Raw genomic sequence first — 20143 nt, 5'->3', positions numbered from 1 at the left:
AAGAATAAAATACCCTGCTTCAGTTTGCTGAACTATAAAATGACAATAAAAATAATATCTCATAAGGTTGTTATGAGTATTGTAAGAGATCATAAATCAAAATCACATAGTACAGAGCCTGGTAACTAACAAATGTCAACATAGAGAAATAAGCAAGATTTCCTGTTGAATGACCCTGAGTCTTCCCAGTTTGCTGGGTAGGACCAGTAAGGTTCCCTCCCTCAATAGAAGGCCGGCACATGAACTCACCTTCTCCCAGGATCTTCAGGTACAGCACAACTTGTATGTCCAAAATTTCCCCAGGGACTAGAGACAACTTTGACTACCCAAATGATTTATCCCTCAGCTACACTGGGGTCCCACATGCACCTCCCCTCAGGACAGCAAGGGAACAGGGGTGTCCCAGGCTTCTTATCCTTCTGCCCGTGAATCTCTACCTGTACCAGATGGTGCTTACTGGTGTTCTCTTATTCTGTATAAAATCCTTAGTGTAGAGCACCTCAGGTAGAGCAAGGGATCTAGTAAATGTTAATTAATTATTAAATTTGATTTTCATAATCATTTAATTCAAACATATGGCAGTGCTCCGTAAGAGTAGGCTGCTATAAATAATTCCCTGCCATCACTTAGTCACTGTGTCCTTGCATGCAACCTTGGCAGGGTCTATGAAATACACACACTACTTTCATCAGTACTCATAAAACAACTGACACTTGCCCCTTACCTCCCATAAAAGATTCAGATCTAGATATCTGGATTTAAACTGAGGTGAGAATTCTCTTTAAACATCATCAATGGTCCCTAAAGTAGGAACAACTAAACTTGTAGGTATGTTGATAGGAGTACCTTGTACATAGTAGTACACACAATGAGATTAACTAAAATTTTAAAAATAAAAATCCTTCTTCCAAGACAATCACTAAGCATGTATAATATCTCAAGTATAACTAAGAATAGTACTACCATTGCTATTACATAGGTTGTTCTAATTTTGATATGTGAGGAAAAGTGTTTTACAATATAGAGAGGTAATATTCTATACCTAAAAAAATTATAATTTTAGATGACTACTTTTTTCCTCTTGTTACAGATAAGTCTTTGAATTATTTTGCTTCTGTTGGTGCAAGCTTTCAGCCAGTTAGGAAAAATTTAGCAAATGATGTGTCATCACTTAATATGCATTGAATTATAAGATAATTCTTGCTTGAATTATCACAAAATTAGTTTTTGTCTTGAGTGCAAACAGGTTTTCTTAGAATCTTTCCAGTGGGAAACAGAGCTTTGGATGTGTTTGTTGATTTTTACCTACGCTCTAAAATGAGGATAAAGGAAAAACAGGAGGAAAAAACAAAAAGACGTGGAAATCTGAATGTTGTTTCTGTATAAGCAAAAGCAGTGATTGTTTCTGCTGAGTTAATGTATTTCTTACAGTCAGAAACATAACTGATGTAACTCAGTGGTAGAGCACTTGGAAAGCATGCAGGAAGCCCTGGGTTTGAACCCCAGAACTGCAAAAAGAAAAGAAATATAGCTAAGATAATGCAAATGCTTATGAAATCGTTTGGGATTGAAGTTTGGCAACATTTACAATTTTATAATTGTCAACTATTTCCTAAGGATAAAAGGTAGAATTGCTAATTAATTTAATTATGTTTTAAATAGAACATACTTGAAATAAAAAGCACTCAGAGTGAACTTTATATTCTTATGAGTCTTTGGGCTCTGTCTGCAATTTCTGGTATTGACAATGCTAGACACAGATAATTATGAAAAAATAAATAGAAATAGATGTTTTTACATTCAATATGAAACCTGATGTCTTCATTAAAGTAATGTTTACTCAGTATGTTGCTATAACGTTTTTTAGGTGCAGTCTGACCTAACTGGAAATAACTTCTTACAGGTTGGACCATTGGTCTTGAGCATTTGGGGTTATTTAAATGATGTCAGAACTCTTGTCTCCAATTTTCACTTTCAAAAATGGGAGTTTCAGCATCTTAAAGTCAAAAGCTTTTTTTTTCTTCTATGACTTCAGTGTTCTTATTCTTTATTTCAGTTCAAATTAAAAGTGAAGCAAAAACTAGATAAATAAGTGATACCTCCAAAGTCAAGAATTCAAGGACTATTGAACCAACACCTTTATTCCTCTATATGCATGTCTAAAGATGAATTTATATTATGCTAGTAGAAGTTTCTAAAGGCATGCTAGTGGAATTACTCATCTTCCATTATATTTTTTCTTGAAAGATATAAGAAGATAGCCAAATGATTGTAATGCTGCTTCCAATCTAGAAATGGCATGTGATATTTTGGCATCTGATAAGACATTTCTGTAGTAAGCAAAATAGTAGTTATTTCTGGCCCTAAAATAATAACTAAAAAAATAGCATTTTCACACAAGAAGTATGTTGAGAGACTCATGTTTTGATCCATTTCTATTGGCCGTTTCAGATTATTTACACTAAAGGGTTCATTTCAGTAGACCAGACAGGGCCTGAGAGGAGAAAAGATAATAATAATAATAAAATGGAGAAATGGAAAATTTGATGCTACTGCTATAGCATATGTTTTGCATTAAATAATTTTCTTTAAAGTAAATAATTTTTATGAAGGATTTTCACATGAAAAAATGGTGGAATTCAAGCTATATTATAAAATTTGTTTGAAAAAATATGTAGTTTAATTGGAGAATATCATGCTAAGTGAGATAAGCCAATCTCAAAAAATCAAAGGAAGAATGATATTGCTAATAAGTGGATGATGACACATAATGGGGGGTGGGAGGGGTTAGTGTTAGGGTTAGAGTTAGGTTTAGGGAGGGGGGCAAGAATGGAGGAAGGAAGGACTGTATAGAGGGAAAAGAGGGGTGGGAGGGGTGGGGGGGAAGGGAAAAAAATAACAGAATGAATCAAACAACATTACCCTATGTAAATTTATGATTACACAAATGGTATGCATTTACGCCATGTACAAACAGAGAAACAACATATATCCCATTTGTTTACAATAATAAAAAATAAAATAAAATAAAATATTTTTAAAGTTTTTCAAAAATAATTTTTAAATTATTGTAATTATTTAATACCTTATGATTAAGTAAAAATACAAATTGGAGATCAATTCGTTTCAGACAGGTTACTTAGGTTATGAATTAATTTGTTGGAGGCTTCTTCAAGATGCTTCTGCAAAGAGAAACATGAAACTTCATTTTTTTTTTTTTTTTTTTTTTTGCAGTGCTGGGAATTGAACCCAGGGCCTTGTGCTTGCGAGGCAGGCACTCTACCAAATGAGCTATATCCCCAGCCTGAAACTTTATTTTTATATATTTAAATGTGTTCTATTACAAATTAGTGAATACCATGATATTGCCATATTCAAAACATTTAAAACATTTTAAAGTTAGAACATTCAAAATGTTGTATACAATAACCAACACTGAGTTGTAAAAGTGATTTAAGTTTAAAACCAAGTGTCTCTGAATGGATTTTCAACCAACTAGATTTTTAACATAATAACTGTATTCAGAGGTTGAAATACCTGAAATAGATTATCTTTATTTCCAAACAACAACCCTCAGAACACATTGAACCAAAAAGTTGGATTAATGAGATTCCCATAGTAGTTCTAATATTAACCTTACTACTAAGATCCATTTTATAAAAACTTTAATTTACATATACTTTTTTTATGTTATATCAGAACTAGGAATAACATAAAATGTATATTTAACAACCATTCCTGAATCAATTACTCTCTTTAAATGGGTGGATGAAATTTTAAAATAAAAAAAACAGAAACTGTTTTTTTTTTTTTTTTTAATTTAAGGAACTCACCAACTCTACAATCACAATATAGCATGTACATCACAATGATGAAAAGATACAGTAAAAGAAAGAAAGCCAATTCAGCCTAGAGGAAACTTGGGAAAGTTTTCAGAAAAGTAAATATTTAATATGGGTCTTGAAAAATCAGTGGGAGGATTTTAAAAATTGACAGTAAGGACTAGGCAAGAGCAATTTAATCACTGCTTCAGAGAAAATCTTAAATGGCAGAAGTAATACCAAGATTACCAAATAAATTTTGGCTATCTACATAAGAATAGCAACTCTTTAGTTTGTCTTGCAGGGTATTAATAAAAAATAAACCATCATTTAATAGAGAAGAGAAAAAATATTAGGAGGAGTATAATGTTAAAGTTATTTTTCAAGTATTTAGCATTATGAAAAAATGTCTTACATATTATCCATCTTTCTCATTTTGCTTTGGGATGGTAAGAATTTCTCAGTAATAGGTAAGCACAGTTTGGGGAACTTCTGATTTAGATTGGAAGCAAAGAGAAAGAGAGAGAGAGTAAAAAAGAGAGGAAAAGAGATTTGAGTTAAACAGGAGTAGAATTTAAAGGGCCCTGTATTTCAAGATAAATAAATATTATATTTTGACAATTAAATATTTTTTCTAATATACACAGAAGTAGAGACAATATTACAGAGAATCTCATGACTCCCAGAGTATCATTCAGAGTTTGATCAGAGAAGCAGAGTCACTAGTAATGATAGGTAAAAAGGATTTAATTATATGGATTTGAGCGTATGTAAATGATGAAGTTGTAAGAGAGGTTTACACTTCTGCATATGATGTTGGGCCTGAAAGCAAAAGAAGCAGCAGTGGGGTTGTGGGGGCGGGGAGAGGGTGGCAGCAACCAGGGAGCAATGGTCTAAAACCCATGAGGATAAACTGAAGACGGTATCAGTCCTCTGACCTCTGAGGCTCCATCTTAAAAGATGATAGAGACTTCTGGGAAAAGCTGTTGCCCTTCTTCATGGAGCTAAATATGCACCTGGGCCAGGAGTTGGAGAAGCCTATGGAAGATCTGACAGGAGCTAGCATTGCTGCAAACACAGCTGTTGTCCCATGCAAACAAGGTGAGCCAAGAGATCAACTACAACATGCCAGCGGTGACCTTCAAAGGGTAAAATGTGCATGTCCCTGCTTGCCTTCTGCCTTCCAAATCTAGCACACGGTAATCCCTCTTGCTCACATTAACCCAGAATATGCAAGAGAAGAAATTCTGTAAATGCAGTTCCATCTTAGTAAAAGTGAATACAAATTCACCTCACCTAGTTTCCTTAAGCATCAACAGTTTGCTAATTTTATTTCCTAACTTACCCTACATTCTTGTTTCCTTTTTCTAGTTTGCCAAATATTTAAAAGTAGATACAAGATACACAAATGCTTTATCCCAGATCACTGAATACATTAGCTTCCATGTCTATTCCATATAGATTTTTTGACAGTTTCTTCCTATAATACAAAATAATACAAAATAAAATAGAAAGCCTAAAGTAAATTTTACTTCTTTCTTGCACCAAATCAGGAATTGGCCAATTCTTGAGGGAGTCCTTGCTCCTTTTATTTACTGGAAAATGGTATTTTGAGACCAAAGCATTTAGCAAAGGTACTCATTGCATTGAATTGCTATTGCTTCTAACCTTTTTAAATACAGCCAGGTAGTATGAAATTCCAAAAAGATATAGGTTTACACTATTTACAAACAAAATATAAGAGCACAGATTTCCTCTTAATTTCTTTTATCCTTACATACATTTCTCTTACGTTGAAAATCTTGGTTCTTAATAACAATTTAATTACTGTAACTATTTCTCTTTTCCTAAGTATATTAATGACAATTTCAAACAAAATGATGTCAACATTACTACTAGTAATAAAAAGAGTGAATGGCATTTTAGGTATCCATTCCTTTCTTTTTGTCCTTGAACAATATTATGCTAGGAATAGAGTCAGAATTGTATTTCAAAGTTACTTAAAGCAATTATCTTCTGTGGTTATGCTAATTACTTATAATAGAGTTCTTTTGCGTATGTTTCCAGATTTTAATGATTACTTTTATTTTTCTTTCTGAATTTTTGTTTGAAGTTATAAGAAACATTAACTAGGTCCTTAAGTCAATACCATGTAAAAGAATACACTAAAATAAACCAAGCTATAACCCATCCCTCTCTATACTGCTCTTTTCCTCTCTTTAAAGTTACTTCATTTTGTTAGCTTTTGGTATTTCCTTTTGTTATTCCTCATACATATCCATACATAAGGGAAGATATCTAAAACTTTAAGTGGAAGAATAATAAAGATTTGTGATTTTTATTAATCATGCCTCCAAATGAGAAAGGAGGCAAAGTAATGATACAAACATTTGAAAGAAAGTATCTGCTGTAACAACATTAGGTAAACTAAGGCAGGAGTTCTGCATATGGGTATATCTTGCAGATTTTTAAATTTGTTCTAATTAGTTATACATCACAGTAGAATGCATTTTGACATATCATACATAAATGGAGTATAACTTCTCATTCTTCTGATTGTACATGATATGTTTGTTTTTATATACCACATTTTCTTATCCATTCCTCCCTCTGTTGAAGGGCACTTGAATTGCTTCCGTGGTTTAGCTATTGTGAATTGAGCTGCTATAAACATTAATTTGCCTGCATCGCTGTAGTATGTTAATTTTAAGTCCTTTGGGTAAAAACCTAGGAGTGGGATGACTGGGTCAAATGGTGGTTCCATTTCAAGTTTTCTAAGGAATCTCCACACTGCTTTCCAGAATGTTTGCACCAATTGCCAGTCCCACCAGTAATGTATGCGTGTATCTTTTTCCCCACATCCTTGCCAACATTTCTTGGTGCTTGTATTCTTGATGATTTCCATTCTGACTGGAGTGAGATGGAATCTCAGTGTAATTTTGATTTACATTTCTCTAATTACTAGACATTTTGAACATTTTTTCATATGTTCGTTGATTGATTGTATTTCTTCTTCTGTGAATTGTCTTTTCAGTTCCTTTGCCCATGTACTGATTGGGTTATTTGGCTTTTTGGTGTTGAGTTTTTTGATTTCTTTATATACCCTGGAGATGAATGTTCTATCTGAGGTGAATGTGGTGAAGATTTTTTTCCCTAGAATGAGTCTTTTTTGACCCCTCAATACTCCTGGGTCCTAGGTAAAGAGGAAAGCACAGAAGGAGTGCTGTGTTTCTGACTTAAGTAACAGTTCAGCTAGACAAATACTGTAGGATTCCACTTACATGTGGTTTCTAGAAGAGTCAGATTTATAGAATTTTGGTTTTCAGGGAGTAGGGAGAAATGGGGAATTACAAACCAGGGCATTAAGTTTCAGTTAAGGAAAAATAAAGATGTTTTAGAACTTTTCTATACAACCTTATACTGGGTAGTTAATAGTTCTGTATTGCACACTTAAAAACCTGGAAGAGATCAGATCTCATGTGAAATATTTCTATCACAAACATAATTTTAAAAAACATAATGGAAAAATGAGAAAGAAACTGGATGATGAACATTTGAAACGGAAGAGGCAGGCCTGGAAAAAAAATGCAATTAGCTTGGTTAGGAATTTTGGGTTTAATGCTTCAATTGAATGAACTTATGCAATTAGAAAAATTGAAGAGAGATTGGGATTAATGAAGTGGGCTTGGAAGTCATTACATGTGGAGGTCAGTTATAAGCAAAATTCCTGTCAAGGAGATAAATTAAGAGAAAAATTAAAATGCTTGAGCTGAATTTTCCATTCAAAATAGAAATAACTTTAGTGACTCCCACAGGGAGAAGAGATCTTCTTAAAACTTAATCTTACATCCTTAATTGTTTAGAACTGTGTCCCTACCTCTAGGCCCTAAATGTAAATATATGGAATATTAAGAATTGATCCTGATCTTAGGTTGAGAGTTGTACAGTTAGAGGGGCAGCCTAGGTAGGGCCTCTGTGAGCAGACTGCTCACCATGTGTGTAGGATCTGCACTCATGGCGCCCCTGCAATGGGCTAGGTCGATGTTGTCTAACAGGGCCTAGAAGCTATGATGTGAAAAGGGAGTCATAAAAATCCTAAGAAAGTAGGCTTTAAGACAGAGGTGGTGATTAATTTTCCAAAGCTGCAAAGTGTGATCAAGATAAGGAAGCTGAGGTGTCTTGATATGTTAATGAAGAGGTGATATTTGAGACAGTTTAGTAAAGTGAAGCAATAATGTCCCATTATGTCATAGTAGAGGGGTTTGGCTAGAGGGACAGAAACAAAAAGGCTTTAGATAAAAAGGGACATGGAGAGTTGAGAGAAATTGTTTTGTCCAAGATAGAAAACACAGAAGCATGTTGAGGGAAGGGGGGAATGGAAGGAGGGATTTTGAAGACAGAAGGGACATGTGATATAACCACATTCAAAATGCAACTTCTTGGGGCTCTTTCTTCTCATGTACACTCAGACATTCCCTTATGAGTAATGAGCCTTTTTTAAAAAAGTCAATGAATTAAGCAATAACAACTGATATATCCCACCATTGTATACCTCCTCCTCTTCCTCTCCTGGTCCTCCCTCAGCCTTAGTCCTTCTGTCTCTCCCCCAGCCTCATTCTCTCCTTTTCTATACTTCCCTCTCTCCCTCCCTTCATCTTCTGGATATTCTCTATATTAGAATAAAATGACCAGCCCTTCTCCTTCTTTAGGTGAGTTCTGTGGTCTGCACATTTGTACCCTTGCAACATTCGTGTATTGAAATCCCAATTCCTAAGGGGCTCTTTGGAGTTGGGACTTTGAAAAGGTTGGGTCGTGAAGAAAAAACCCTTGGGAATGAGATTAGTGCCTTAAAAAAAGAGATAAAATTTTAAAAATTTTCCACCATGTGAGAAAATAGCAAGAGACATAATTTATGAGCCAGAAAGTTCACCTACCCTAGACTCCAAACCTGCTGGCACCTTGATCTTGGACTTCTCAGACTTCAGAACAGTGAGAAAAAAATTAGTCCTGTTTATAAGTCACCCAGTTTGAGTGTTTTGTCACCGAAACCCAAATAGACTATTGTGTAAAAAATAAAACAAAATATAAAAGGTGGAATGCAAAGATCCTGAAGTATATTGGATTCTAAAATATAAAACCCATTTGATTTGCAATTTTGAAAAGAACAAAATACTTGCAGATGTTGTATAGTTAGAAGCTTTAAAACCAAAAAAAATCTAGGATCCTGATTTAAAACGCTTTTGGTGAACTAATTGTTTTATTGACTGAAGAAGGAAATGACTATCACTTTTCTAATCTACATTTGAATAGCTGTTCTGTAGATCCAGTCCTTGCCTTTCAACATCTGAGGCATGGGCATTATCCCCAGCTCTTAAACAACTTTCTCAATTAAAATTTTTTCATGCTCATCTTTACTATTAGCTGACTTTAGTGGTTTAGAAATGTGCACTTGTGTGGAACCTATAAAATTAAACACAAGCATCCTTAGTTAAAATTACATGGTTATATCACTATTTAATAGTTTCAAGACAACGTTTCTAAGTTGCTCTTTGCTGTCACTCAACTGTTACTTTTTGAGGCAATAAGGAGCATTGCTGAATGCTAATAGAGTACACTTCACCTCTCCTTCTCAATATGACCCCAATTCACCAATTTTTACTGGCAAAATTGTGTTGCAGATGTTTAAACCTGGAATATTTCCAGCTAACTGGAGCTAGACCCATGTCAAATAAAGGGCATTTTATATTCCAAACAACTTTTGGCTCCTTTTACCCATGTCAAGTATCCATATGAAAATTGGAGAATCATATTATGCTTTTATGAACAAGTATGTATAAAATAAGCTGTTATATTAATTAAAAATTAATTTGCTTTCCTTTTCTTAAATAAGCAAATGCTAATACAAATAAAATTGGGGTTCAGAACATGATACACCAAAGCATGCTACTTTGGCATGCTACATACTTGAAACTGAAGGAAAGGGACTCAGAAGCAAGTTATTTTGGACCTTCACTTGCCTTTCTTTCTCCTGCTCCCCTTTCTCCCTCAAGGCAGGCCACAACAATTAGAATTCCTCTTCTTCAAGGCAGACCATGGAAATTAGAACCTCTCTCTGACAAAGCTAGCCAAAAAATCAGGACCTGTCACTCTAACCTTTCCCTGCCTTTCTGTGTAATATCTGTCTGTGAAGGAATTTGTTGTGTGATGGTAGATCACAAGACCCTCATTCCAGAAAGGGTTCCATCCTGTACCCAGACGAAAGAATGCTACATAGAGAGCCCAAGAAGAATCCAAACAGACTGATCTTGCTTGATTTTCCTTTTTAGTTTGTTATCACTAGGTCATATCCTTTCCCCCAAGCGCTCTGCAACAAGGCTGGCTATTCTTTATCAAACCTAAGCATACAAATAGGTTTCCCTGGATCTTTGTGTCTTCATGTTTGAAGGTTCCCATGTTGTGAAAATTTTTGATTAAGTAAATCTTGTGTTTTTCTCTGATTACCACATCTTTGAATAGAGGAGTGTGTCGGCTCTGACCCTCATTATTGGAGGGTGGGGGATCAAACATTTCCACCTCTGCAGGATGCATACAATAAGGCACACATTCTGCCCTTACACAGCACGAATAAAGAATGGGAAAACAAGTTGTCTATAAGTTTATAGATTTGTATATATCTGTTCCAATGCCACAGAATTAATTTTCCGGTAGCATAAGCACAGTTAAAGTAACACAGTACTCCATCCAGTTGAAGAACTTACTTGAATCATTGTATTATAAATATAATAGACCAGTGGAGAAAGGATATATTAGATTTGGGATTAAGACATCAATTAGCATAGAATGACTAATTATTTAATGAACATTTATTTTACCAAGTTAAGGATTACTTTTGAAAATTCTTGACTATTTTACATAGCCTCTTTAGCTATTCTATTAATCAGCGTAAGCTGAGGAAATCATTTTAAAATTCTTTTCACCATATCAAAATGTAGTGTTTAGTATCATGAATTACATGCTTAACAATCATTTCAGGATGACTAAACTATTTCCTCAACATAAAACAGAATACTTTACTTGTTGAATTTCTATTGCATAATTAGTAGAATTTATGGATATTCCTATGGAATTTAAAAATTGGAACTGATATAATTAACCCATCTTTTTGAAATATGCCTGTTCATCTTTTTGAAGTATTGAAATATGCTTCATGTCAAGATCATTAAATTAAAATAAAACTACCTACAATTTATCTTGCATCTACTCTGTGCCACTCAAAAATTCCAAGGGTTATATTTGTATTTACTTATTCATTGCTCACAGAAACCATATGAAGCAAGTACCACCATTACCTGCATAGGAGGAAACTAAGGCACAGAGAAATGATTTGCCCAAATTTGCCCAGAGGTTTACTGATGAAGTGAGGATTCTAACCCAGTACCCCAGTCCCTGAGCCTGCTTTCAGCTATTTTTATTCTGGTCTTGAAGTCCCTATACTCTTCTGTTCTGTGGTTTTGCTTATTTGTTTGCTTGCCATGGGTATGTCTGCATGTGTGTGTACTTTGTTTTAGATCATACAATTTTTACTGAACAATATGCCAGGGAGAGAGCAAGGCAATGGGGACATTAAGATGAATAAAACAATCCTCAGCTTTGAAATGCTTATGGTCCAATCAGATCAGAAAGACAAAATTTTAAAAATATATTTTCAGTATGAATCCTGGCACTATGGATATCATCACAAATTAACATTTTATAAGGTAATACTATGTTTATATACATATAATGCTCTGTAGTTAAGTATAGTATTACCTTATAAATCACAATAAATTTTCTATTCTTTACTCATTTATTCGTTTATTGAGCTCGTCGATTGTGCTGAACATTAAGTACTAGAAAAATAAAGGAAATAAAAAACTAAAGCCATTTTTCTTATGAACCTAATAGGTCAGTAGAAAATTATATTTCACAAATTAAATATATGCAACTTGTAAGAACTGTGAGTAAACATCAAATAACATAATGAGAACTTACTATAGACTGATTTTCCCTAGAGGTTCTGACGAGACTTCTCTAAAGAAGTGAATTTAAGCACTGTGCTAAAAGACTTGTAGTAGGTGGTGTTAGAAAAGAGAATAGTCAACATCTAGTACAAATTTTAAATTTCATAATTGTATTTATGTGTAATGATAAATTTATAAATCTCATTGTAAGATTTAATTTGCTAGTGAATGAACATGAACATGATCATTGAACAATGGTTCAATGAGTGGTAAAGAATATTGATTTCAGACTCTTGGATCTTTTTGACCCCAAAACCCATTACCAGCAAAAAACTGGAAGCCTGACATAGAGTCACCAACATTTTATTTTGTAAAATAAAATGACATCTGGTTTTACTATAATTTCAAAAGAGGAGTTAAAATTAAAAATATAGAAACAATATAATTTAAGAATGAAGAACACTTCTTCAAAATGAATGGATTTTTCATTAGCCTTTTTCTCATTTCATAAAGAATCAATAACCTTTATTGGGATCTGAGAATCATTGGGCTACAAAACTCTCTGCTCTCTTGAGGTACTCATAAGCAGACTGGAGCTGGGTAATACAAAGCATCCTTTTAAGTGTAGAAACCAAGTGGACAAAATAGCCTGGGACACTGAAAATAAAATGTGGAATTTGAGATAAGACTTGAATCAGAGGAAGAAGCACACAAAATGTCAGCCACTCTTGAAAACTCAGTATACAGGAGAACTGATGGTATGTAAAACATTGCATTTTGTCTCAGCCTTCCAAAACTTCTAAAATGTAATAACATATTTATATACATACAGACATATAGATGCACCTATATAGATGGATGGATGGATAGATAGATGATAGATAGATATTAAAATTATACTTTCAGATGGACTTTGGGATTTCCCTAAATGATTTTACTCTGCTAAACTCAGCCTGACAAACAGTGCACCTGCTTAACTGGGCAAAGTGCCAAGAAAAGAAAAAAAATCAGGGAAATTAATTTCCAAGAGCAGTAGATAAATGGCACACCTCATTAGAAAATCTATTTAAAAGGCACATCAGGAGATGTCTGCAAGACTTTCATAAGAAATTGATGCTTCCTACCATCATGTCCTTGCCATCTTTCTTCTCAGATTACTGATCTTACTTCCTCCTAATAGGATTCAAATTCAAGTTAGATTTAATGAGTGCCTCCTGTGTGACAGGTATGTATGTTCTGTATAGATTATTTTATTCTAATAATGACAAAACCGTTTTGAAATAAACATGTTTGTGGAATGCTTATAAACTTACCAAATGTGCTTTGAGACACCCTTGTACAACCATATAGTGATTTCTACCTATTGTGGATGATGACGCTAGTAACTTAGGACCCTCACTCCGATACAAAAAAACGAATAGTTATTGCAATGTATTCCTGTACATTTTGGCCTAGAGGAAAGTCATTATCACCATCAATGCTGTAGTTTGTAGTAATTATTTTAGTAGTCTTATTTGTTTGTACTTACTGTTTACAGAGAAACATGTCCCTTCATTAACAAGCCAGTAGAAATTTGTAAGAAATTTCAGCCAAATCTCACAAATTCAAGCCTTAAAGTCATAAATTATCAAGGCACCTCTCTGCTTCCTGGAATGAGGTTGGCTGAGTCCACAGTAGAGTGAAAGCCAGACCTCTGATGATCCTTGAGAACCCCTAACCTCAGTTATTAAGAAAGTAATTTACTCTGCCCCTCTTGAGGTTTCCGAAAGCAATCATTTTCCAGGAGAAAAGTAAAGGCAGTGTGGGTAATGTTAGGATGATCATACATCTTGATCTGTGGTGCATGGTAAAGACTAATAGCTCTCCATTTCACTCCCACAGTATCCTGTTTTGGACAATAAATTATATATTTGTCTAATGGAGAGGCTAGGTATGCTGTCAAATAAGTAAACATAAACTACATTTCCCAGAATTCCCTTAAATATAAGTTTGCAGGGTAATGGTTGGACATAAGAGAAATTTGTGTGAACTTTTGAAGTCAGAAATGAAATAATAAAGCTATTTATCTTCTGAAGGTTGGTTTAGGACAGGTGTTTTTACAGCCATGCTTATTATTGCTGATATGCTTGCCATTCTTGTGTGGCAACAGCCTGCTTCATCTCCTCCTGCTCCCACTGGCAATCTCCTTTGGGCATCCTTTGGGCCAAATCCTGGCCAGGTGCATGTTCAACTTCGTATTCAAGGGCACCAATTTATCCTGCAACTCACCCACCCAGATCATCATAATTTGAGAGACAAAATGAGGGTTATAGTTTATTTGGTGAGAGACAAATGAGGGTTATAGTTTATCCTTAGTCTTCCCTATTCTGTGTCCATCTGCCCTTCCTCTTCCCAACTTCCAGCCTGCTGACTTTTGACTAAGCTCCAGGGCATTGCAACAGCCTTACGCAGACCATGTAATCACTCACAGTGGTTCTGCTGTTCTGAGCAAACACTGACAGATGCACAAGAGTGCTGTCTGAATATTGTTTTGATGTTACATTTGGTAAGAAATGAAGGGTAGGTGAAATCTCTTTTCCAGTCTGTTTAGTTAGTACCCTAAAAATTGTCTTATTTGTTAAGAAGAATAAAACTCAAAAATTTTGCAATTATAGAAAGTTAGGTGCTATCCTGATTTCAAAGACACAGAAATACACATTGCTAGTCAGGTTAACTTGTAGGTAACAGAACTATAAAATGAAACCAAGTCTTCTGAAAGAAACCCTGTCTACATATTCCACAAGTAGATAAGACTTGGTTAAATCAGATCAAACTTGGAAAATAAGAAATTGTGAAGGTTGTCCAAAGGAGACTCATTTACTTCAATCCAGAACAGTAGATGCTTATGAAAATAAATTTTCATTTATCTCTGAACAACTCTCTAATGACTTCAAAAGCATCATAAAGCATCAGAGAGAAATTCAAGACCCAGAGACTGCTGCCCTGATTCTCTGTCCTTGAGGATCACCTCCAGCATGCTTTCTTCTCCTGCTGATCTTTCTTTTAAAACATTAACAATTATATTCAAAGACTATTTGGTGGTACTAAAATTCATCATGATGACAATATTAATTCCCAATAATATTCTAAATAGTATCCACTAAAATTAACTTTAAAAAACATATGAGTATCATTTACATCTTGAAACTCTCATTGAGGCAAATATTATTTTCTGGGAAGAATCAACACAAAAAAGACAGTTGAGATCTTACTAAATGGATAAACATGGTTAGATTTTTCACTTAAGAGAATGTGTCTCATCCACACAAAGATTAATATGAGGTAAAGGTTTTATACTATAATTTTACTGAATCTCTGAATGTATAGTCTTTTGGCTTCAGAAATTAATCATTTAAATTTTAATGAGCTAAATGGATTTGAATTTCTTATTTGAAGAATTATATATTTTTCCTTTAAAACTTCAAGCTTTGTGATTTTTTTTTTGTTTCAAATCCATTCCTGAATTTTTATCATCCTAAATATGGCCCTATCATGCCAGCCATTCTAATTCATCATATTTTTCTTTGAGTCTATTGTAATTAATATAGCTATTGTCAACTAGAGTATTGCGTGGCATTTCTGATTATTTATCTCAAGGTGTATGATTTGGCAATATAATTGTTTTTGAGAATGAAACACATGGTAACCAGACTCTAATATTGCCCCCATTGATCTTCACCTCCTGGTAGTCCCACTCTTATGTATTTTCCTCCCAAACTGAATAAGCCTGGCCTGTGTAATCCAAAGGATTTTGCAGAAATGGCATTCTGGGATTTCCAAGTCTAGGTCATAAGTGCACACTGGCTTCTGCTTTGTTCTCCTATATCTCTCACTTTGGGTGAAGCCATCTGCCTTGCTGTGAGGACACACCAGCACTAATTTAACAGCCCAAGTGAGACATCCTGCAAATATCCCAGCACTTATGTGAAACTTTAAGTTAACTGCTGCCCCAGCCAACAGCTTCACTGCAATCTCCAGACAAAACTTAAGACAGAACCACCAAATCATTTTCAAATTAATGACCCACAGATACCATATGAAATAATAAATATTTTTTGTTGTTCTAAGCCACTTACTTTTGAAGTAATTTATGAAGTAATTGTTCTATAAAATGTGACAAATAAAATTTCACCTTAGAAGCACTTAATTTTATTCATTCCAGTATCACTGAATGTGCTTTGTTAATTTTTAAGGTTGCTCAAAAACTGATGAACTAAATAAAACAGAATTTTAAAAATATACTTCTTTATGATGTAAGAAATTGTTTCAAAATCAAAATGTTAGCATTACTCACTCTTATCAATGTGTTTCAGAAAATATACCATGTTGACTGGCACTTACATACAGAGATAAGACAGTCCTTTCTTGGATAAGTTTATGATTCTGAGTGAAATGGACAAGTGAACTGATGTTTAGGACACAGTGTGCTAACTGCTCTTAATGCAGGTGCCGGTAAGGTACAGTGCATCTTTCTTATGAAGTCTCAAAATGCTTCATAGAAGAAAGGATGTGTCTTGAAGGATAAATAAACATTCTTAAGATAGAATATTGAAGAATTAGTCTCTACTCCCAGTATTATCAATATTAACACATAAGTACTTATGATAAGTCAGATTCTATTCTAAGCATCTCAAATATATTCCCTTATATAATCATCTTAACAATCTTATTGCATTGTACTATTTGAAAACCCATTTTATAGAACATGAAACTAAGACAAAGAGAGGGCAAGTAATTTCCCCAATATCATAGAGATAGCAAATTGTAAGGTTTGGATTTTTTTTATGACTTTTTTTTTTTGTAATACCAAGGAAATGAAGCATCAGAGTTCCAGTCTTAGCTATAAAATATTATTCTTTCAGCTCTACTGGGAGCTGGGGTGGGATAAATGGTATGAGCAACGTTAGCAAGGAATGAGAGTTTGTTTTCCTAGGACCAACAGGGAAAAGCAGAAGGAAACATGGTTGGAAAACAGGGTACATATGCTGAATTACAAAATGAAAATTAAGAGCTAAGCCAAGGACTTGAATTTCATGCCAAGGAGTTCATTATACTTAAGCAATAGAAAATATCTTACTTAATCAAATGTGCATTTCATGAAGATGTCTTTAGAACAATATTGGTGGATACAGAGAAGATGAAGGAGCTCAGAAGAAATGACATTAGTGCCCTCAAAAGAGAATGAATGCCTGAAGTGTGATAATGGTGATGGTGGTAACAAGAGGAGAGGGCCAAATTTATGAGCCATGTGAGTACATGATCTCTGACTATGTCAACTGCTCAACATCCAAGGAGACTTAAAAAGTGATACCAGGTTCCTTTTGTGGGGAATGGATAGATAGTTATGTCATTAATAAATATAGGAACCTGAAAAATGAGGCCTTACATAAAAGATGTGCTTAATAAACACTTACTGAAAGACAAAATGAAGTATCAGTAACACAACTGTTCTTTTCCCTATCAGATAAAATGCCAGTAACCTTAGTATTTTCAATAGCACTTAATTACAGTAGTCCAATGGAAAGTGCATCTTATATTTTAGTAACCTAATCTGAAAATATTATTGTAGATAACTGAATTTTATAAAATAAAAACAAATTTCTTTTAGTGCTAATATCTGTAGTGTTCTTTTTTTTGTAATGAAAGCAAAATCTATTAGAAATGCATGCATGGGAACACTCACAAGTAGAATGGGAGAATTTAACTATGTGTTGTACACAAACCATTTTTTTTAGAATGTTCATGGAATGGTTAAAACATTTATCTACTCATTAAGGCCAAAAAGAAAACCTCATTATAGTCTCATATATAGACTCATTCTAGTCTTTTTCTTAATAAAATTATTAACTTTACAAAGATGACATTTACATGCCACTCATAACATATCTATTGTAAGAAAGCAAGAACTATATTTTAAAATCATATTAAGTTCTAAAATTTAAATAAATGAAATTCTTAAAAAAGGAAATGGTAGGGAAAACACTACAGTTGGTAGAGACTCAAAGGAAATGGAATTTCTTAGAGTATCATATTGTTACCAAACATTTCTCATTAAAACTCAAGGTCATAAATTTATGTTATAGGCAGATAGGTTTCAATTGGGTATTCTTTAAGAGTCTACATGATAGAACACAAAATATATTGCCTGATTAGAGCAGACATTCATGGGTTTGATAAATTACCCTTCTGCTTTGGTTGACACCATGATACTTATCTCTGCTTGTTAGACAAAGCCCATATACCCATAGTCCAACTGACAGTGGTATACCTGGCAGAAGTCATCACAGTTATACCTCACATAATAGAGTTCTGTGCATTTATGTATTTCTTTTGGCTTTTGAGGCATAGCTATTTCCTAACACTACAGTAAAAACTTTATTAATAATTGCAGAATGAGTGAAATTTCAAAATGAAAAACCAGCAGATCTCTGAGTATAGAGAACCGAACTTACAGTATCTGGGTCCAACTGACTCTACTCCTACCATAAACAGAAGATAGGGGACAGAAGAGTATTCATATGAGAGCACACCTCAAGTGGTTAATGAAATGCTTTTGCTTGTGGTAAAAGGGATGAGCATAAATTCATCCATCTACTTGTGAAATATTTATTGGACACCACATTGATTCCTCCAGGAACTCACAGTCAATTCAGGGTAGCAAATGTGGAAATAGGTAAATATAAATTAAGAAAGAAAAAGTCCTTGAACAAAAAGATGAATGAGGTGTTCAGAGATTGAATAGATCACAATGAACATCTACCCTTTCTAAGTTGTATTATTTCTATTTTACTCCAAATCTATAAGAACATATGGACACTCAAGATGTAGTATCTCATTACAAGTGATGCCAGGAAAATCCTTCTAACATTCTTTATTTTCAGGAACTCAAAAGAGAATGGTTTGCTGGGAGGAAGAAGGAACATGTCTACAAATGAAACTTGGGACTAGATGACTCAGGGACTAGAAATACTTTACTATGCTTTTCGCTTTTCCAAAAGTTTTTTTTTTTTCTTTTTCGTTTTTTTTTTTTTAATTACCAAGTCTAAAACCTACAAATTAGTCTTTATTGATGCTTGATAAAATATCAGTTCCAAAACTGAATCTCCCCCAAAGCTTTTCAATAATTGCTTTTACAAAGTTGCATCATTCAACCTGATAGTCAGCTCTGAAAGCAAAACAGACAAAGGAAGATAACAGGAGGAAAGAGAAGAAAACTGACTTCAGTGACCCTCAAGCACATTTGCAGGATGCTGGATGGGATGCAGAAAAACAAAGCTGCAACCAGGGAGAACATTTTTTTTCTTTTAATTTAAGACCCAAACTTCCTGGATCTTACCTGAAAAGTTCTTGTAATCAACTAAATCAAACATAACAACGGCAACAGCTGACCAGGTGATTATCAGAGCAATGACCAGAAGCCAGGCTGCAGGTGAGCTGAATGTTGTCACTATGTCTTCTGTGACCGTCCTCTTCAGCACTTTTCCAGGGGATTTGGGCACAGATCCATTTTTGCTGTCTATCACAGTTGTGGTTGTAGATGCATTTCCTAGTCAAACATTCAGGAAGGAAAATATAATTTAGAAATTCACATCAAATGTCAATAACATAAAACATACAGACCACGAATTTCGTAACCTGTTTATATCATTTTCTATAGTAAATCACACCGGTTCAGTGGCAGGCCCACACCTCCCAGTCCACTTCCATATTGTCTCTTCCTCTGCATTTATTCTTTGCCCTGAAAACTATAGGCTCATAAGCATTTCTCATCTCCCAAGTTCCATCTATACTCCCATTCAGTCTACAAACCTTGTCATCACCTTTCATTCATTGTCACTTCTCCATTACCACTTCCCATACCCACTATCATCAAGAGCAGTACACTTTTGGAACAAGATGAACAAGATACCTTTTAAAACCTTTTTTTTTTTTTTCATTTATTTAGGTTCATGTGTGAGTTCTGAAAACCAGCAAAAAGATCTCTGAGAAGAGTGTTGATATCAGAGATAAAAGAGTTAAGTGACTAAAACTCTGTTTGGATATCATGTTTTAACTGCATGATTTTCTGTTACAGTCATTAAGTTTTTGTGGTTTTGGGATTTTTGGTGGGGGGACAAGGTCAAAGAAGAGAATAATGTTGGAAAATCTTATTATACCCAGTAACTTTCTTATACCTTATTTTAAGATTTGTTATGAAACACTTCAGTCTTAGATAAAATACAAAAAAAATAAGAATAGCAATTAATACAAACAGAAAAATAGATAAACATCATTTTTAATCTC

The 20143-nt window shown here is 34.1% G+C and overlaps 1 protein-coding gene across 1 annotated transcript in view; it reads right to left on the bottom strand.

The window, feature by feature from the left end:
• Positions 1-20143, bottom strand: part of Trdn (triadin) — a 122559-nt gene that overhangs the window by 51675 nt on the left and 50741 nt on the right. The window contains exon 2 of the mRNA XM_047557263.1: positions 19197-19406. Within this exon, the coding sequence (XP_047413219.1) occupies positions 19197-19406 (210 nt within the window). The remainder of the gene's footprint in view (positions 1-19196; positions 19407-20143) is intronic.

This window comes from Sciurus carolinensis, chromosome 7 (genome assembly GCF_902686445.1).
Source record: "Sciurus carolinensis chromosome 7, mSciCar1.2, whole genome shotgun sequence".
Classification (NCBI taxonomy): domain Eukaryota; kingdom Metazoa; phylum Chordata; class Mammalia; order Rodentia; family Sciuridae; genus Sciurus; species Sciurus carolinensis.
The sequence above is the reverse complement of the archived record's forward strand: the minus strand, read 5'-3'. Positions and strand labels throughout refer to the sequence as shown.